Source organism: Ornithodoros turicata, chromosome 4 (genome assembly GCF_037126465.1).
Source record: "Ornithodoros turicata isolate Travis chromosome 4, ASM3712646v1, whole genome shotgun sequence".
Lineage (NCBI taxonomy): Eukaryota > Metazoa > Arthropoda > Arachnida > Ixodida > Argasidae > Ornithodoros > Ornithodoros turicata.
The window spans coordinates 25,872,525-25,894,530 of NC_088204.1; the positions used below are offsets into that span (position 1 = coordinate 25,872,525).

At 45.7% G+C, this 22,006-nt stretch overlaps 1 protein-coding gene and 1 long non-coding RNA gene across 2 annotated transcripts; both read left to right on the forward strand.

Moving 5' to 3' along the window:
* The first annotated feature begins 2,397 nt into the window (after positions 1 to 2,397).
* Positions 2,398 to 15,276, forward strand: LOC135392846 (uncharacterized). Its single transcript, XM_064623537.1, has 4 exons — positions 2,398 to 2,507; positions 8,157 to 8,377; positions 11,516 to 11,666; positions 14,952 to 15,276. Coding segments are annotated over exons 1-4 (546 nt in total). The 5' UTR covers positions 2,398 to 2,506; the 3' UTR covers positions 15,125 to 15,276.
* Positions 15,277 to 16,040: 764 nt separating this feature from the next.
* On the forward strand, positions 16,041 to 19,094 carry LOC135392847 (uncharacterized). The gene is made up of 3 exons (XR_010422256.1): positions 16,041 to 16,500; positions 16,600 to 16,922; positions 17,641 to 19,094. It is a non-coding gene; the product is annotated as an uncharacterized LOC135392847 (long non-coding RNA).
* Positions 19,095 to 22,006: the final 2,912 nt, after the last annotated feature.

A 22,006-nucleotide genomic window follows, 5' to 3' on the forward strand; every position in this document is an offset into this window, starting at 1 on the left:
CTGGATCGATTGCAGCCACTTCCATACTGTATGAGACCTCAATTGTATGTGTTCACATACATTTACACCTTGGGTCCATATTACAATAACAGGATGTCGTAACCATATGGGGCTGTCGTAAGTAAACCTGAAAAATAACAGAACACATGTCGCCGATTATGCGGTATCCTGTCTGAGGACGAAGCTTCCGCACCACGTCATGCACTCGGAAGGAGACTAGTAAAAATTGCAAAAGGCGTTGCGTGAGAAATAGCGATAACAATAGTCGTCGGGTGGGCCGAGATATCTGGGAGGGAGGAACCGAAACTGTGGAGCGGAAATCATGGCAAGTGCGAACTTTAAAAGGTCCGTTTAAAAGGTCCAGAGTGACTCTAGTTACGCCTTCAATTGTTCTGATGTTTGAGGGAATGACGCTACTACTGTTCTGGTTGCTCCTCTGGAGTCATGAATCGCTTGCTGACCGCAACAGATTGTGTGAGTGTTGCATATCTCTCTATATGAGTAAGATACGAACACGGTAGTGTATACTGCAGAAGGCCCTTTTTTGTGTCTGTATTATTTTTTTCGCGTTCTTCTCCTGCCGCGTTCCTGGGTGTACGCTGGTTCATGTGAGTCATCAAATCCGACGCGCTGAAGAGGCGCACTGCTCTCGACATTGTCGGAAAGCCAGTTCACAGATTTGACGTAGCAGCTTGCGAACATACTGTGGCAGTGTAGTCATGCAGTAGCGTATGGGGCAGTCATATTTTTCGAATCGGCCCCGGTGGCTCAGTTGGTAGCGGGTGCGAACCCGACCGAGGACTCCAGCAACTCTGTGGCAGGATGGAAGTTTCTTTGACACACCGTCTTCCGCGAGGGACTCTAGGTACGGTGCGCCATGTGTTGAGATTTCAACGTACATGAAAGAACCCTTAGTTGGGGATAATTAATCCACAGACCGACCTCTGTGGCGTCGCTCATGATCGCAGTTGTCTCGCGAGTAAATCCACGAATTATTATCATATGTTTTTGGCAATCTTTTTATAGCTGCTGGGTTTCTTCGACTGCGCGCTCCTTCTGCGTTGTAGGAATTCGTTGGTGGACTTCGAACAATGTATTGTAACAGCATGACAATGCCACGAAGTCATATCATTTGGCACTTAGTTCACGTGTTCTGTTGATCCATATGCAACTTATGGTTTCACATATGATAACATTATCCCTTCCAAAGTCAATGTTTTCGGTAGTGCCGTTTCTTCCGTGTTCGAGAAAGTACTTTATTGGCGATGGAGTGCTTCGCACATAGCCACTAAGTAGCACTTGGTAGAAGAAAACGACATTCACTTTCGTATTATAAACCAACGTCACTGGAAAACTGGGTACTCAAAGCATAGCTTCAGTTAGTGAACTTTACGTGTTTCCAGGAGTTTTCGAAAAGCTTGTACACGATACTCACAAAAAGCATATAAGCTCAGTTACTGAGTATGTGGCAGAAAAGTAACTGAGGAAATACCCAACCTCGAAAAGTATTTGATTAGAGTATTAAACATCCACACGAGTAACCCGTCATACCTTCAAGATATATCAAGTTGCAATTTGCGAAATTTACTGTAAAACATACAACGAAGCGAAGGCAAGAACGAACGTCGTACTCTCGTTATCGCGCGATATCTTCTTGGTACATGCTCTCCTCCTCACTCACCTCCGCGGATATCTTGCCCAATAATGTTGCTCGCGCGGCCACCCGATACTGTGCCCAGACTATAGGAGGAAAAGAAACGTAAAAAGCGAGTTAACCACCTTGAACTACATGTTTTTTAAATAAACTGTACATTTCAAGTATAAACATTTATAGTCGTCCTTGCTCCCTATACATGTTTTACTCCATGAAACACAGTTCTTCTTCCCTGACCTCGACCCGAACATGCACCAACATGTTCTTCAGGACAACACATTGTCCCGCGTATACCCATTAAACCTAAGGAGCCCCCATTAAACCCATTAAACCTATGCGCCGCGGTGTGACAGGAGTACCCGGGGTACCTGAGATAAAATGCATGAACATATATTTGGCATTGCTCCCGAACAATATGGATGAAGTTAACCTTTTTCTCAACCTTCCTGTCTCCTGAAAGAAAATTAAAGGGAGTAAGGTATCTCTTAGGAAATGAGTGCAAGTTAGAGCCAAAAAGGTATTTCAGTTAAGCTACCAAATATAGAATTTAAAAGCGTTCGTAAGATAATATATTACTCCAGAAAGTATTTAAAGGGACGGCCGCAGCTGTTGCAGTCGGTTTCGAAACTATAAGACCATTTTATTTCTTGTAGGCAACTGACCACGGTATCGAAAATTCCGACCAAATAGTGGCGTAATTTGACTGTTATTCGACCAAATACATGACAAGAGCAGACGCCAGATGTTGTGAGAACGCCGGAATACCCTCTCTGCAAAAACGAGGAAACGTCACTCTCGAAGAACCAATATGGGCGCGACCTTGTGAAAATCCTCAACTGCGTCCTCGCTCCAAGTGAGTTGATCCAACGCTCGCTTTCCGCATGGCACGAAACACCTCTCGTCAAGATGCTGCATTAATCCACCGAATGCGCCTCGATGTGGCCTTTACAGCTCAGTGGCGTTACCGCTTGAGACAAGTTGACTCTCCCACCTGCTGCCACTGTGGTGTTCTTGAGGATCTGGAGCATATTCTTCTTCATTGCTCCCACTATACCAACCTTCCCGAACCACACTCTCCGAGTCTCTTCGTCAGCCGGACTGTCGCCCCTTCTCCGTATCGAAATTGCTTGGTCCCTGGCCTAATCCAGCCCAGCAACGCTCTGCGCTCAAAGCTCTCCTGACAGTTCTGGACACCATCGGGCTTCGATCGTTATTGTGAAGGAGCTCGTTATTTTATTCCCCATATTCCCACCAGCAATGGGGTAGAGTATCGCCTGTGGCGATGAACCTCCCCACTCTCCAAAGCCAAAACAAAGTTGTTGTTGTTGTTGTTGTGAAACAGGTCCGCCGCGGGAACGCGCCGCTACGACCAAGATAAAATCTCAACACTGCCTCCTTTGCGCAGAACGAGCTTCATAAATCAGCAAAATGAAAACGAGACTCGTGCTGCAGTGTTTATAGTATATATAGTGGCTGAACAGAGTGTTTCACCCGCAATGAACGTTCAGCGTTCGATGTTCTCTCTCTTTTTCTTTCATTTTTTTTTTTTTCACGTTTAGGACTGAGTGCGCGGTCGCCTAATATTCTCTTGTTCCACGTGAAACATAACAAGACAGTTACGGTGGGATTTTTTGCCTCAGTTCCGTTGCTATTTTCACTTCACTTTTTCTCATTACATTAAATGATTGATCCTTGTCGTTACACCCAAGTTAGCGTATAGCATGCCTTGTTACGTAACATGTCTTGCGAGTTCTGGACTCGCCATAACGGCGGAAAATGACCCACCTCATCCTCCCATTTATGTGTGTGTGTGTGTGTGTGTCTGGATCTGGATTCCCCTTATAGACCTGTCCTACTTCATGTGATCGTAGCATGTCCTGTTAACTTAACACGTCATGTGAGTGTGGACATGTTTCGTGGTTGTTTGGTTAGTGCGCTGAATTTCAACATTGCATTCTTCCTTCTGGATATGTAAGACACGAAACCCACCATCGAGGAAGAACTTCAGGATTTTTGGAGTCAGCTCGAACGCTCATCGCATCCTTCAGCAGATCCCAAAGACCCCAAGATTTGAAGTATTCTACGAAGAATGAAGATTCCACGGTGACGGATGGTGCGACAGATGGTGACCGATATTTTGAACTTTATCGTTGTATAGCTAAAAGAAGTCGACTGTAAGGAAGCATATTTTTTTGTCACTCCATCTGAGGACTGTTCTGTTTACAAAGGGGGTCGTGTGAGCGACAACGTCATCACCATCACCTCCACAGGCCCATCATCAACCCCGTGGCAGCAACGGGTAAAAAGCAACGAGCGCCGCGCAAGCCGTGGAGTTCATCGGGGATCGTCGACGACTAAACATCTTCCATGAACTCTTAATTCGGCTCTTTACTACATTATAGCCCTAATGAACCTTTGTCTTGCCTTTCTTAAGGGGAACTCATGCGGTCTAGTTAACGTTCGCTTTCTGAGAAAGCGTACTGCACCGTCGTAAAATTGTTTTCTTCGCTTTGCTTTCCTCCCGCGCTTTAAGGAAATAATGTAATCGGCACCAGCTTGCAGACGATGATAGCAAACGACAAAGCCATTATTTTCATTCGCAGGTATCTGGAAAACTGCAGCAAGCTTGTCAAATTTGTTGATTGCAATAAATTCCCCGACTGTTACTGTAGGGAATGACATCATTTTACCCCAAATATCGCGGACCGGCGTGCCCAGAGAAGCGATTTTGTTGCATTTCCCATTTTGGTGCAGACCCATGGGAGTCTCATGTATTGAATATTTGGCAAACTTTAATTCGACAAAAATCAGTGGGTCGCATCAGGCCTTCAAGAACATGTCATTCCCAAGATAAACTCGATGGGAACACCCCTGTGCCTGTTTCGTGTAGAAATTTAGCGACGTTTACGAGAACCCTGCGAACAAAATTCCTCGATCATTTATTTCAACATCTCGTCTTGCTAAACGGGAACGTCCTCTGGGCCACAGCTTTCACCATCACCGGCCATCAACGTCCAGCGGGGTCCACGTCGTCGTCCCGTTTATGCCTGACATGGCGCACTCGGCAGGATGTGCAGAAGGTTCGCCGAGTTCAAACCCTTAGCAATCAAATGTATGTAGACTGCCACTTCGGAACAAGCACTGAAGAATAAGGACCCATCTAGGTGGAAACGGTGATCCATAATTTGTTGGTGGGCTAGCAGTCGCATCTCACTGGTGACTGCATTAGAACTCGCCTTTTGAGGGAATGAATGTTCACTAGATGCAGGCGGAATACCACCGGCTCGGTTCTCTCGGTACATGACCGTGGTGACCGGGTCATCAAGTGTCGTTGTTGGTATCATTCGTCTCTTCTGTACTGTGGCGAACGGCCTGCACCGAGGTGTAAATTTTTGGTAAAGTGGCTTAATCGCCTACACGGCTAATGTCGACCCATGGGCGGAGCACTCCTAGGAAGGGTATGTGATGCTGCACGCGCCTTTCGCGTGATACGTGAAGGTAGTATAATACGTCACGTACTCCGTCCCTCGTTAGCTCATTAGACATTAAGCGGCTAACAACAACAGATAAGTAATAATGATGTAGTGAGATGCGGCACCCTATCCCATTGCTTGAGGGGGGGAATATGGTGAATGATGATGAATGCAAGCGGATAGGTATGCATGAAGCTCAGCAATCGTCGTCGCTTGCCATGCTTCGCTAGCGTGGACCCGAGGCCAGGAAGAGTCATACCAATATGGGACCTCCCAGCCATATATCACTGCGGGAAGTCTGTAAACTGGGGAACTGGACAACTACTGTGGAAACACTGGAACGCCAGATGGAAAGTCTGAGTAGTTTTGAACTCTTTTATCACGACCATGCGTAGCTAATTAAATGCGTATTTTGCAGTAAACTGTGGTACGCCGCAAGGATAATAACTCCTCCGGTGGAGATCGTTGCGAAGTGAACACGTTAATCATTAACTTCTTCTGGAAGGACCAGAAACACCTATTGTCGCGCAATGTGTTGAGGAGGCCAAAAGCAGAGGGTGGGTTGAGCCTTCCATGTGCAAAAACGTACAGTGCGTTGTTTGCATTGAGGAGCACTTTAGGCATATTAAATCAAGTCGATTTACCGGGCCACCCTCTGGTCATGTACTGGCTGGGACCGGGTTGCAGGACACCTGTACCCAGGAGTCTTTGCAATATGTATCCTGCAGCAGAAAATCCACCAGAGTTTTATAAAGGAATTATCAGGCAATATAAGTTTGCACAAGATCACCTTCCAGACATAGATGTAGAGAAATGTAGATGTAGATGTAGAGAAATGTAGAGAAAGTTCAAGCATCCCGAATATGCGAGGCTCTATGCTCTGAAGAAGGGACTACCAGTGCTCTGTTCTCGCACAGTGGTAGAAGGGACCCGGTTGCACTGCCGCAGGAGATTGCAGACTTTCACTGGGAAGCCTGCTGGGGTGTACTTCCGACAAAAGATCGGCTGGTCAAATGGGGAAATGCAAGAAATTCTACTTGCCCTAACTGTGGTGCAAATGAAACATATACTCATGTTCTATATGAGTTTGTTGTAGTGTCGACATTCTGGGCTTTAGTGCGCCGGCGCTTAGCTGTAAGGCATAACGTTGCAATGAGCGCTTAAAGTAATTTTGACCACCTAATCATAATAATTGTGTCATACGTACTCTGGAAGTTCCGTTGTCGGGCTGTAGCTCAGAATCGCCGTATAGGAGCAATGCATCCGAGACTTACCCTTGTTATATGTTTGCTCCGTGACTACCCAGAGCACCGCCTCTTTTCAGCAGGAATTCCTGCGTCAGTGGTCTAATCGGCATATGTGCGTGAAGTATGGGCGCGTTGCTCTGCACTCTTAAAAATGAACTTCGCTGCATAGCACGCTCCTAGCCAACCATCATCTCGAATGATATCGTTATCTGCTCTGATTTGTTGAAAACGGGAGGCGTACGCCTTTTCTGTGACACTTATGCCGTTCATAATTGTCACAGAAAAGGCGTACGCCTCCCATTTTCAACAAATCGGGGCAGATAAAGATATCACTCCAGATGATGGTTGGCTAGGAACGTGCTATGTGGTGAAGTTCATTTTTAAGAGTGTGAGGAACCTCGTTTTCTATGAAGGGATTCATATTATGTAAATCCGTAGTGTAAGTAATCACAACAAATTTTTCAGTCGAATTTTGTATGATATAGGTACATACGAATGGTTGATTGTACATATTTTTAGCAGTTCGACATTCTTGTAACGATAGTTTGCACGCTGAACATCTACGTTGTTATAAAAGCAAAGTGTCATATCAGTAGTTAACTTGTGTAATTAGATAATTATGTCAATAAAATATTCTGAACTGTTAGATTGCTTCTCTGGAAAATCTGAATCTCTTCAGGAGCACATCTATACCAAAAACCAGGGCAGCAATATAGCAATATGTTTTCAAGCAGGAATTGTTGCTGTTAAATACACTAGCTTAAAAACGAGTGGTTGGTGACAACTAAATAGCACTCTCGGCTCATTGTCTACAAGTATTAATCATTAATTCGTGGCTCTGCGTCGCGAGAGAACTTGTCTACAAGTAGATCCGTGCTCGGATAGCGAAGTTCATACTATAACAGAAGCCTCCAAAGTCGTGGGTACACTCTTAAAAATGAACTTCACCGCATAGCATGCTCCTCGCCAACCATCATCTCGAATGATATCGTTATCTGCCCTGATTTGTTGAGAACGGCAGGCGTACGCCATTTCTGTGACAGTTATGCTGTTCATAATTGTCACAGAAAAGGCGTACGCCTCCCGATTTCAACAAATCAGGGCATACAACGATATCATTCGAGATTATGGTTGGCTATGAGCTTGTTATGCGGTGAAGTTAATTTCTAAAAGTGTAGGCACTGTGGATATGACCGACGTGCGTGCGTGGGTATATTGAGTAAAAATTGGTCGTTTTGAACCTGTTAAGGCTCTATAATTTAGGCATTTTCTAGAAATTTGAGACGAACACGGTTCAGGGGAATTGAAAGGCGGGCGTGTTGGTTGGTGCCGGGCGGGCATATTCTAAAAGGGGAGAGCACAAAACACAGCGTGTCGTCTGCTGTGTTTTGCTCTCTCCACTTTTGGAACATGAGCACGGTTCAGTCTTGCAAATTTGTGAGGTCGGCAAATCATCGGCAGCCTCACATTCGTGGCTACGTCTTTTCAGCCGAAAAGGCGGTAACAAACCTCGTCTAAAAGCAGGTTATCCGTTGTCGTGTGTCACTGGACAGAAGCTTTCCAAATACTGCGCAAGAATGATCTCAGTGACAAAAATTTTGCTCTTGCGGTATAGTTAGGTGTGCTCGTCTTGTTTCATTTGCTCCTTGCAGCGTTTTATCTAAGGTGGCCTGGCGTCTTTGATTATTGCATGATATTTTCAGCATCGTTCGCGATTGCGGAACCTGCAATACTTTCAACAAATTTGACACGTCTTACACTAGAGCACCTATTCTTGTGCAGTGAAAATGTCGTCCCTCTGCTTGAGACGCGCGCCCGTGTTCTGGAGGATAGACGGAGCGGTTCTAACCCCCGAAGAGAACTTCCACGCAAACTCTTGTACTACTACGTTCCAGACGGACTCCATCCTGCAGCGGCTAATGCTTCGCTTCGAGCGTCTAGCTCTCAACTGCGACACCCACATGGACATTTTCGATGCAGCGGACGCCGTCGGGCAGCGAAAGGTTATTTTTCAATTTATAGCGGTTATGACACATCGCCCAAAGTTACGCCAGGTAGATGTAAAAGACGCTTGCTTACATCGATGTGAGCCTACATTCCAAGTTGTATCGACGAAGAGAGCAATGAACTCTTAAAAAGCCGAACGGTATACCTAAAACCGAAACTGACCCGACCGTGACATCAAGGCAGATATCTCCGCCAGTGAGGACACCGCCAGAAACGTCACGTGCTATTTACGAGAACCGGGCTGTGTTCCAATACTCCGGTAAGCCGATTACTTGGCGGTCTAATCGGAAGTGCTGCCATGTTATGTTTCGTTCCAATTCCCGCCTAGACTGCTATTCAGGTGTCTTTCGCCTAGTCTGCATCCATGCAGACTAGCTATGCGTCTGAGTGGTCGTCATTGACAGCAGCCGTAAAAATTAATACAGTTGTCTGCGACATAGATGCGCTTCGGTCTGGCGTGTTTATGGCGTTCAACAATAAGTCCAAAAAGTGATATTTTATGGAATTTATTTATTGTAGTACCGTAAGGGCCCAGGGTTAATACATGGCGGAGTGAAGATTTGCAAAACGTGAAGAACAACGAAATGCAAGGAACACTGAGGAAATGGAGACATATACGAATGATATGAACACATCAAGAAAATACAAGAAACGTATATTTATTGACTACGCCTTAATAGAAGTGAGCCGTGACGGGATTTTTACCAGTCATTGCTAACTAATGATACTGAGGTCACTAGGTGTTCTGCAATATAACGATACACAGGAAGAATGCATCGACATGTGAGCTGAATTATTTCAGCGTTTATTAATGAATTACGCGGAGTTTAAATAAAGTGCGGAATTGATGTTCCTACGGGCCATGACAGATGGCGACAGCGGCGCCAAGTCCGGAAGTCTGTTCCAAATCTCCGCCGATAAGGCGTCTATCTAACTGTCCACTCAGACAGCTTCTCCTGCGCCGAGTATTGAAACACAGCCCCGATTGGAATGACGGAAGTTCCTTCTGCTATGATGTCATAGGCAATGACGAGCGATGCCATAGATGTCGCCATCAGCGCTCAAAAAACTGGAAGGTACCGTAACGTTGTGGAGATGGAATCTCAGAATATTTGTCTATTCGATAGCCTGAGCCCTGAGAACTCTTACGTCACAACGTTTGTCCCACTTGCGCTCACATTTCTTTAGGGAATAAAAACTAAAAATTACGGGCAACGCTGTGTCGAAGTGATCAACAACTACGCACTGCTGGTCAAGTACGGCGGCAAAACTATATTGCACGCGTACAACACTAGGTCCAAAACGAAAGAAGTTGGCTACGTGTCGGCTACGTAGCCATAACCAGCAAGTCAGTCGGGACGTGCGCGACCACTTATGGCACTGAAATCGCGTCACGGGTAAGGTGCCTCAATACTAGCTACCTCTGGATAGGTTGAAACAGGTCCGACCTAGGGTGAAGACAACCGCGTCGTCTGCTACGACTTTCCGCTATGTTGATGCCCACGCGCAGCTCGCGATTCGCTCACAAAAGTGCAGCTATACGCTTAGCGACACATTCCATTTTGGAGTTGAGTAAATGCATAGCAGAGGACGTTTCAAAAAGTGGGTGAAATCGGCACATATCATTCATGCATGGTAAGCGTGGATGCCAACATGGCGGCTTTGGGGCGTTCGCTTCTACAAAGAGTGGCTCCACCCTAAACAGAGGGAGCTAGCATTCAGGCACCCTATAGTCACGGGTAGGATCGGAACGGAACGTTTGAGAATGGTCGTAGATTGCTCTGTTGTGCAACCTAAAACCGAATGTGGGGAACGTACAGGACGTGAGTTCTCATTAGGATCCCCCCACAACCCGAAAATAATAAAAAAAAAAGAAAAAGACGAAGAAATTTGTCTGTGACAGTTCCACAAACTTGTTTATTTCTATGTTTATACAAAAAGCAATTGAACCCGTCTCCCGATGTGTTCCGCTACTCCTAACATAAACCTCCCCCCAAGAAAAGAGAGAGAGAGACAGAGAGAGGGGAAAGAAAATATGACTTCACTACTTCTCAAGTTCCCCGCTCGCACGTTCACTATCCACAAGTTCAACATTCACAAGTTAACTCCTTAATAAACTCATTTGTGGTGTGAATGTGCAGCATAACGACTTAGTTCTTGCATAGCTAAGCTCTAGGAAAACAGAGCGATAGTGGAATTAAGGGTCACCTCTAGCATTACCACGCACAACCAAACCTGCTGCTTCCGAACGGGGAAAGGATGTATGAAAAACACATTACTCTGCACTACATTGTTGTCTCACAAGTATTACCTGCCTCCAAATTATTGCCGCCTTAATTATTACCGCGAAAAGGAAAAACACTGTTGCTAGACGAATTGGAGAGTAATTACCACTAGACGTGTCCTCGGGCTGTTTTACGTGAATTTTGGTAGCAAATTAAAAATATTATGCGTCGTCTGTCCCATGTATAACTTGTTGCGCTGGATTTACAAGCAAAAGGCTATTAAACTATGACCTCAACATAAATTGCCTGTCTGCTTTGCGATACAAAAATGGCGTACGCCACTCGTTGTTTAAATATTGCGACATCACGATGCACTGATGTTTACGAACCTGACCGATTTGTGGTGCTTGCTGCTGAACACCAAGCGTCGTTACCCACGAGTTCATGTACGTCGTGCGTTGCGTTAATACCTTTCGCTCCTTTCGCCTATGTCTGAAGGAAGTGTCTCTTCTGGCAGGCAGAGGCAACATATGCGGGGGGGGGGGGGGGGGGAGGGGGGAGAAAGGCGCCAACAGGACCTTTTTGTCGGTCATTTGTTGTGTCCAAAGGTGGAGTAGGCCACACGACGCACCATAGGTCGGCCGCACGCCGTTCTCACCATTCCACTTCCCACTTCCCACTCTGGGGTTTTTCCTGGGTTTTCCTCAGACGCTTTCAGACATATGTCGGCACAGTTCCCTAGAAGTCGGCCCAGGACGCGCATTCCCCCAGGGCGTCAGTCGTGACGTTGCCCACATACGTGAGGCCGACAACGGCAAGCCCTATCACCACCACCACCACCACCACCACCACTTCCCACTCACATTGCACTCACCATTCCTCCTCTCTCCTTTGCGTATCCGTTTCCAGATAAGGTTATCCTGCGGAAATAATGAATCTCAAGTGGGCACCATTCAGATGCAAACCAACTTCGTCACCTTGAAATACAAGACAGAGTCCACCTTCAGGGACAGTGACTTTAAGCTTATTATTACTTCGTACCGTCCCAAATTTCTGCCAGGTAAGTATCGCCTTTCTAGCTTATTATTATGCTCATCTTGCTCACTGCATCACTAACCTGATCACCCCAGGCGTGGTACTCCTTAGAAGTTCAGCTACGTCATCAAAAAATTTAAGTTGTCACAAGATGCGAAGTAGAACTTGAAGTTACCAAGTTTGATTAATCGAGTAACGTAAAGGTGGAGTTCCTCCTTCCCACGAATGCAGTTAATATCAACTTTACACGGCTTCCGTACAAAGACGCTCTCTTCCTAAAGCTGTGTAAATATAATGGAAACGAGGTGTGGGAACAAGGTTCTTGTATTGCTATAAGGATGGGACAACTCACAATATCCTCCCTCCCTTGAAGCGAATTCGCTCCAAGCGAATCAATCGAATCAAGCGAATACCAATTCACAGTGCGGAAAGCACAGTGCGGAGACGGCAGAGTCACCAACAACGGCATCCTGCTATTCTGATGTGCGTCAGGTTAAAGGCAGGATGAAAAGGTGTATTCTATGCAGTACAGGAGTAACCTTCAAATAACCTGCCTTGCAGCGCGAATGAAAGAGCTCGCCGTTGTCGGCCTCACAGAGGTGGGCAACGTCACGAAAAGCTATTGGGCAATGTGCGTACTGGGTCGACTTCTAAGGGAACTGTACAGACAAAATACAGGAGGGTGTTGGGAAATCTCGGTTGAAACCACAGAAACCCTCTTGCTATGAGTGCATACGTATGCTGCTGGTGGCACCACGCCACATCGGTCAGTAACAAGCCGGTCTCGTTTAGTGAAATTTAAATGTAAGCGTAGTGTTGAATAAGTTATTGTCGTGACAACGAAGTTACTTCAGTGGTCCATATGATGCACTGTCACGAGTGCATGAGCTACATTGGTGTGGAATAGAATTACGTAATTAATTGCGCGGGCGACACGCACACTCTCAGAAAAAAAAGGAGTAAAATGGAGAGTAATTGCAACTTCTAGTCCCATAGACTGCATTTACTCCCCATTTTAGTCCCTTAACCCCGACATTTACTCCGCAGAACTGCAAATTGTTGCTGAACTGCGGAAATGGTCTTCCGAATGCAACAGTCTGCGTAAAGATGTGTTCTTCGTCAATTTGATGACATAAGGCTCTATAACTCAGCCAGCTTTGCAATTTTCTGCCCACTCAGAGTAAGAAACAGTCAGCGCTTCTTTCTTCGCAAATTGTGCTCTATGCATGTCGAAAGATTTTATATCACTCGATATATCACGATTTATGGTTTGATTCAAAGTATTTTCACACATGCACACGAATTAGGGTAAAGCGGGTAGAGATGCCGCGTGGGTAGAGACGCCTTTTCCTCCTCTAATTTCCTCTATTTTCCTCCTCTAATTTCAAAACTTTTGCGTGGATCGCGCTGCGACCTCAGGAGAGTGAGCCTCGCTGGTGCGTCCACATTTCGCTGTGAAAGGTTTTGCGCCAATCTTGCACGTACGAGCGTCGGAAAGTTTTTGGATCTTCCTAAAAGACGCTCAATATTTTTCAGGTACTCACTTCTCCTAGACCTAGTGCAACCAAAACAATGCTTGTTTTGATGGAAATTTGTTCTCTGAGGTACTGGGGATACATATGAATAGCGATAGATCTTTGAAAGGAAAATAGTAATTGTAGAGGGGGAGGACGCACGCGGCACCTCTACAGCGGAAACGGGAGAGATGGTCGCTTTTTTGGAGGGAGAGATGCCCTGCGCCTAAAATGGGGCTAATAGACCTAGAAACGTTCCGCTGAGTTGCTGTTTCTTCTCCTGTGACGGGGAATGGGTTCGATGTACAAGAGGAAGGATTCAGGCCGAGTTTGGACGACCTGGGGCGAAGCGTCTCTTAGAGACGCCGTACAAGACGTTAAAAACGGGAAAGTCTCCATCCGTGCAGCTTCTGCAAATTACGGCATTCTGGAGAGGACTCTGTGGCGAAGAATAAAGAGCGGTACCCTAACGGAAGGAGCTTTAGGACCTTACGGGGTTCTGTGGCAGGAAAATGATGGGAGACTGGTGGCACACATAAGACGCTTACAGTCGGCTGGCTATCCTCCGTGTGCCCGTAAAAAAATCAATAAAGCACACGAAGGGGAAAAGGAACGACGTCAGAAGGTGCTTCCCACGAAAGAGACACGAAAGACCAGCTCGAAGAAGTAAACATTACCGAGAAAGGTAAAGCCAACGGCGGACGACAGCAATAAATGCCTCGCGTTCTGGGAGAACTATACTTTCTTACAACATCAAAATCGGACTGGATAAAGTGCACACTGTGTCAGAGCTTGTTTCACGGGGACTGCACATTGTACAGGAAGCTATGCAATGAGTGTGGGAGTCAAGCACGATGGGAAAAGCCGTGAAGAAGAGGGCATTTTGTACGCGGGCATCTCTCCCTGCCAACTCGGTAAAGATGGCGCACCACGGGTGGTTGTAATAAAAGTTAACTGCTTCAGTTTCTAATCCACAATTTCGCTTCATATTTTACACAGTTATAGCGGAGGGATCCCAGGTTTTGACTATGTGTTCATTTTGCGTGTGTTGCAATGCGGCGTTGTTTTAATAAGCGAAATGCCAAAGTCTCGGCGTCAAAAGTCAAAATGCGGCGTCTCTACCGGCTTTACCCTATGTACATGGTACTCTTAACACAGAACGTGAAAAGCAGTCTCCACTGTGTAACATTCACTTACTCCCGTGCATTTACTCCCGAAAGGGACTATTTGTTGTCGCAACGCATTTAGTTTCCAAAAGGAGTAAAATTACTCCTTTTTTCCTTAGAGTGCAGGTGCCGGTAACAATAAATTTTGTCCGACTCGTTAACGGTTTCTTTACAGGGGCTTGTTCAAAGGGCGATTGTATGTAGTGCCCCATATGACCACAAAATTGATTCACGTGAAATTTTCGCCATTTCAAATCCGTGAGTCAAACGCATAGAAGAGGGGAATATGCGTTGAAGGACAGAGAGAGGCCGGCATGCTTACGGGGGTGGGGTACCGTCACCTTTTCCTTACATCCACCGCGTGCGATAATTCCTTATTTTGGATGTGTATAGCACCCACTGGTACTGGTCATCTATCCTCACCTTCTATCCCATCGGGACGTAGTTATGAATCTACAGCTAACTTCACAACTACGGACGCGTTGAACGGATACCGTTGAACGTGAACACAAAAAACAACGTTGAACGGATACCGCTGATACGGATAACGTAGTCATTATTCTTTCATGTAATATATACTAACATCTTCACAGCTCTCATTACTTCCCTGCTATTTCTCTCTGTCTCCAGGCCTGAACAACACACTTCATTGTGGCGGATTCGAATGCCGCGATACCAGCTTTTGTATCTCTAGTGACCTGGAGTGCGACGGTGTCAACCACTGCGGGGATAACAGCGATGAAGTTGACCCATGTGCAAACAAGGAGAACGCTAGAGGCGACTCCGAGGAGACAAGAGCCTGATACCTACCAGCAAGAGACAACATGCGACGCGTGGAGGGTGGAAGGCTGGACACGATTCTCGGATGCATTGGGATCCCTACGTATACGTGTGTTAACGCTGGTTATTTTATTCACAGTACAATAAAGTCCCTCCTACTAAGGAAACAAATCAAGGCAAGAGAGAGATCTCATATTGGCCATCTCCTATACTCGTGCGCTCTGGAACATGGGACACAATCAGTACAGGCTACAAAATATGTTGTTTCGGACAAATGATTTACTCAGCCATCAGGGTCCGCAATGCTCACAATATCTCAAGCAGGTGATTGGTGTTCTTTTTCAATATTTACAACAGCTGGTCGCAGCAGTGTCGTTTTTTCTATATCTGCTTCTCTCTCTTTAGTGGTACAGAAGGGTAGGCCATGTTTCTGCGATCCCGCGTTACGCGGGATACGTTCGCGGGTACGTACGATACGTACGCGGGTTACGTTCAGCCTTTTGGGGTGAAAAATAACCATTTTCAATGGGTGTCTGCTGTGCATTTCGGTGCATAAATAGCACTGTCAAGGGTTTTAAGATGTTTCGGGTTCCTTGGAACCCGGAAAGGAAGCGACAATGGGCTTCAGCTATCAACCGACTGTGATGTGATAGCTGTATTACATTCTGATGGCAGGCTCTGGATGCCATCATTGCACAGCAAGGTCTGCAGTGAACATTTCGTCAGCGGTAATTTGCATTTTTACATTATAAGAATTGAGAGAAAGGGCGTGCAATATGACAGACAGTATAAAACATCGCTGCAGGATCGAGCAGTGACGACCCATCGGGCATAGATTATGTTCCGAGCGTTTTCCGGCATAGCCAGAAGCTCAGTGACAAATGTGACAGAAGAATGGAGAGGTAAGTTGCTTTCTGTACGTGCGTCGTAACGCACATATGGTTACTTTCACAAGTGTTGCACCACGGCTACAGGCGATGGTCTTGTGTTTGCCAAAAGCGCGCAGATGCCACGCCTGTGGCCTCGACCCGGAGACAGATCGACGCCATTGAGCAATCCTTCCCAAATGAGCAAATGGATGAGGACATGGAACATGGTCAGCATACCACTATGCTTGCACACATGCTGTGAAGACTTGATCAAATTAACACCGTTGCTGTTATGATAACTTTGCAGGTACAACAGTGCAGCCGTTTTCAGAAAGAAACACTTCAGATGCTGAAGTACAGACTTTGCCATGTGGAACGCTATGCACATCTTGCACTGTTCTTCACATGAAGGTGGCATCACTCACTGAATGTGTGCAACAATTAAGCTCCACCAACAAAAAGCTCTCCGAGAAGCTGGCAATGCAACAGTGTAAACTTGATGCCTCAGAAGAAGCTCACATTTTATACTGGTAAGGAACTGGCCATTACGTGGCTACCAGAGAAGCAGCCCTTGCATTTTTTTTCTTTTGAAGTGTGAGAGTTTTATTTTAATTTGTGTCCAATTGCAGGCATTCCGAGGGCAATATTCGTTGGATTGTTAGCTGCTATTATGTCATGCTTGCCACAAGCACAACCCAGGCTTCCCCACTCTTCACAGCTTGTAATTGTTCTGATGAAGCTGAGACTGGCAGTTCCGTACCAAGATCTCGCATATCACTTTGACATTCATCGGAACACAGTCAGGGCCATCTTCAAGATGTGGATAAAGCCACTAGCATCTCTGTGCCGCCACCTTGTGACCTTCCCTAGCTCAAAGCTGGCTAACGAGGAAAGAGAAAAAGAAATTTGCAAGGTTACGTGCCATTATTGACTGCACTGAAGCAGTGTCACGGTGAGAATCCGCCTTAACTATACCCTCATTGAGATGCTTTTTTTTAATTTTTAAAATTTTAAAATAGTGCAAAATCTGACTCAATGCAATACTTGTCGTGGATTTTCTATGTAAAACTCGGGTTGTAGGAAAACATAACTAAATAGAAAGGGAGCAGACAGAGAGAAGTCATTTATTTCAAAATGAACGACGCCATCATGGAAAAATCACTCCGGTGTGGGTGACTTGGCAACGTTGGGCAGGACTGTTGCAGAGGCAAGCATCAGACACGAGACAAGATGGCACCTCCGTCATGTGGATATACGAGTAAGAGAGAGAGAGAGAGACATAAGAACAAGATACTAGCATCAGGTAAAAATGGCAACACTGTTCAACAAGTCTAGGCATGCCAAAGCGTGTGGAAAAGGCCTAACCGCTACTGCTAAACAGCACGGAGAAAACAGTATAGATTGGGGAAAAGGCGACCTGTTAGGCCACAGCGTCATCACCTACGAAATTCAACAGCTAACACAAGACGACAACCACAAAACGCTAGGCTCACAATGCTAAACGTGAGTCAACAGGCTTGGGACGCTACGGGTCACTGCTAAACAAGTCTAAGCATGCGCGTGCAGGGAATATTCATTACGGTGAAGATGCGTGAAAAGGCTTAACACGAGTGCGGTAAAACAACGCGCAAACATCGGGCACGGCAAATCACTCACCTTTTCCCCTGCAGCAACGGAGCGTCCGATCCAGACGACAGCCAGGGATCAAGTAACGCAGAGCAGGGACGACGGAGCGACCGACCGCACGTCTTCTCCCTACGTGAGCCAGCGGCCGACTGACGCAGGCGCCACTCTACGGGTGCTACGCATGCGCGCCCTCTGCGCGCTCCTAGCGCGACCTGCGGCGACCACAAGTCAGAAGTAAGACGACCGTACCCGCCAATGTCCAAGAGAGAAGTGAATCCTTGCGCCCCCTACAGACTTTGCTCATTGGTCGTGACGTCAGCCAATTGTCTCAGGGCTCCACTGTTTTTTTCCACTATGCTCAACTGGACAAGGTCCACCTGAAACAATAGAGCCGCGGCATGACGTCATCACCCAAGCATGCACCTGCGTGGCTCAAGGACGCGTACGCTCTAGACAGGGGACCTGTTATTTACTCAATAACTATCCCAAGATTATTTCCTTTATTCTGCTATAACAATTGCATAGAAAACCTACTGCAGAAGAGCACCATGCATGAAAACTGATCATAGCAAACGTTCTTATCCCAATGACTTAGTAAGTGTGACTCGCAAAAGAACAAAATATCCTAACACCATCAGTGGCTAATAACGAGGACTAGGTACACAAAAGATCAACACAGAGCATGTTTAACAAGGAGCGCAGAACCATGTGTCCGTTCCATCCAAGAGTCATGCAGAGAACTGAATAATCATGCTTTCTTCCTCCTGAATAAAGTCACTCGTCTATCCCTTTTGCGGTTAATTTACGAGCTAATTTCATCGCAAAATTATTAAGAATCATGGCAGTGCTACTCACATCCAGATCAAGGGTGTGGAAGCACTATCGTCATCGTCGAGACAAGAACGATCAACAAGAATCTTTCTTGTCAAAAAAGAAAAAATGCAGGGCATCAACAAAGGGCATGCAGACCTGGGCACGTCAGGAGCCCTGTCACACGATGAAAAATTGCACGACTGCTAGACAACAAAGGAAAGCAAACACAGAAAAACACTTAAACAAAGTGGAAACAGACACACACTCCACTTATTCATAAAGTCCTCATCGTACATCCGTCCACGGAAGCACACACCATTCACCAGTGACGAACCATACACACCGTCAGAGGAAAACGGAACCCAAACCGAAGCTACGCTCTTCCAATAACGGCCAACGTAATTGCTAGGAACAGAATTAACGCGTCCACACCCGCCAGTGTCCAAGCGAGAAGTGATTCCTTGCGCCCTCTGCAGGCCTTGCTCATTGGTCGTGACGTCAGCCTATTGTCTCAGGGCTACACTGTTTTTTTTTTCACTAATGTCCAACTTCTTTGTTTGGTTCTCTTTGCTTTCCCCCCTTTTTGTCTGACAAACATGTGCTGACATGCCCCGACCTGTTCTGTCATGCTTTCCTTCTGCATGTAGTTTTTTCTTTTGACAAGGAACGCCCTGAATGGGAGTAGTGCTAGAATAATTAATAATTTTACGATTCATTTAGTTCAGAGCGTAACCGCAAGGGGGACAGGTGCATGGCTTTATCTAGGAGCAACAAAGCGTCATTATTCAGTTATCTCCCTGGCTCTCGGATGGGACGGACATGTCTCGATTAGCCGTTGTATGTAGCCGTTGATGGCGTTAGGATATTTTGTTCTTTTGCGGGTCTCATTTAGTACGACTTTGGGAATGAAATGCTTAATTCCTACAATCACCTAATTCCTACTCTCATGTGTGGTGTTTTTTCTGCAATACTTTTTCTGTTTCCTATGCAATCGTTATAGTAGAATAAAGGAAATAATCTTGGGATAGTGATTCAATAAGTAACAGATCCCCTGTCTACAGCGTACGCGTCCTTGAGCCACCTAGCTGCATGCTTGGGTGATGACGTCATGCCGCGGCTCTATTGTTTCTGGTGGACCTTGTCCAGTTGGACATTAGTGGAAAAAACAGTGTAGCCCTGAGACAATAGGCTGCAACAGTCCTGCCCAACGTTGCCCAGTCACCCGCACCGGAGTGATTTTTCCAAGATGGCGTCGTTGATTTTCAAATAAATGATTTCTCTCTGTCTGCTCCCTTTCTATTTAGTTTTTTTCTACAACCCGAGTTTTTTCATAGGAAATCCACGACAAGTGTTGCATAGAGTCAGATTTTGCACTATTTTAAAATTTTAAAAATTGTGAAAAATTAAAATAATAATAGTAATTTTAAAGTAATTGTAAAATAAAACGTGCAATACTTGCCGTGGATTTTCTGTGCAAAACTTGGGTTGTACTACTAAGTACCTGGTTTGTGTCAACAACCTCGGAGCTGTATCATTCATTTCCAACGCCTATGGAGGGAGGGTATCTGACAAACCTATCACTCTTCAAAGCGGTAACCATGTGTTTTTGGCTCCGCTACCTCGTAAAGGTTGCTCCAAATATAGAGTGCGTGTTGACTGCATAACGTAATCTTCCATTGGCAATGTATGCTGCTTCAGTTCAGTTAGTCTTACTCAGGCACAACAGCAGCATCAGGCAGCATAGCACAACAATATGTGTGAGAGCTAAATTACAGTTATGTTATACATAGGCAAAAAATGGGAGAAGTCTAGCACTTGCAAGTGAATAAGATAAGTATTTAAAGAGATTGAAACATTTATTTTACTGAAAAACACTTTCGGACTCATCCGAAACCTTGTTTTTCAGTAAAATAAATGTTTCAATCTCTTTAAATACGTATGTTATAACATCTCTGAAATTCATTTCAGGCTTTTTCTGAACCTGCTCAGTGAAGATGATCAGGTACTGGCTGACCGTGGATTTCTTCTGCACGACGAGTTTGCCATGAAAGACGTGCAGCTAATTACACCAACCTTTACCAAGAACAAGCAACAGTTAACCGCACAGGAAACAACAAAATCCAGAAGAATCTCCTCTGTGCGAATAATCGTAGAAAGGGCTATTGGATATCTAAAAAATGGCAAATATTAACAGAAACAGAACCACACTATCTGTGTCCGCTGTACGACGACACTCTTGTTGTGGTTGCAGGGCTAACGAATTTAGCACCATCGATTGCAAGGAAAGGTATGGCATTTTATATGCTTCCTCTGCCTTGGTCAGTGAAAAAGACACATGGTCAGGTTTGTGAGGGAGTATTCTTTAATGTTAACAGACAATTATACAAGACAATGACAAAGAAATGACATGCACAAACTAAAACACAAGCTTATTCATGCTTTGGCGACACAGGCCCACACTTATCACGCGTGGACACGTAGCTACATTACAGGCATTGAAATGGTAAGAAGCTCTGGGATATGAGAGCACCCAGTCTCGATGTGGGCGTTACACTAATGCATTTATTTTCAGTTGTTCAGTAGCAACTCCGGCAGAACCTTGTTGGTGTAAAACTCACGAAGTTTTTCAATATTAGTACTAAGGAAGTGCTCCTCCTTTTCAACCAGTAGCAAATGGCCTCTGTCATTGACATGCACATAAAAGTACGGAAGGCTGGGGAAGTACGCGCCCTGATGCGAGGGGCCGGCAGTTAGCGTCTGTTTGCGCGTTTGGATCTGTGCCTCCTCAATGATGGGTCACCAACATTCATTCAGGCAATGCGCCTGTCTACGTGCTTGGACCTTACGGTAGTGTCTTCATCTATAGCGCGGTGCTTCTCGTGGCAAGTTGGTGCAGAACTCCTTGGCAGCGATCACCTCCCTGTGCTGATTAACATTCGCGGTGCGCAGCGCTCTCCACTTACACGCTGCATCGAGAGCTCCGACTGGAACGCCTTTCGGTCCACCCTTGAGTCGGCCTTCAGAGACCAGCAGCTAGAACATCTGACTTCTTCCTCCTTTGTTGAAGTCGTAACCGATGCGATGACTCGCACCACAACGGCGCGCCGTGTCCCCACCCGTACGAAAATTCCTGAATCCGAAACCAATCAGGTTTCTTCGATCAGACCTGATTCCGGACTGAACCCAAAATTGGGCGGGAATGACGATCAGGAATTATTCAGGAATGGGGTATCAGGATCTATTCCGGTAATTTATTCCGGGACTGAATGGGTCCTGAACTCGAAACTGAATGTAACCGGAATAAACTCGCCATTTATCTGATCATACCCGGATATGCGCCTGATAGAATACAGGATGATTCCTGAATGAAAACGGAGAGCGCCTGAATAATTTCGGAAGAAATGCTGAATCCATGGTGGTGCATGCATTCGCTTGCTATAAACCTTTACTCGAGTGGATCTATTTGAAAACAACAAAAATGTGACCAGACCAGCAAGAGATGCATGCAGGATTAGTGTGAAACCTGAAATCGGGCTACTTGACCATGCGCCCTTGTCGTGCCTTTACATACTACATGCATGAATGGAACACAAAGTG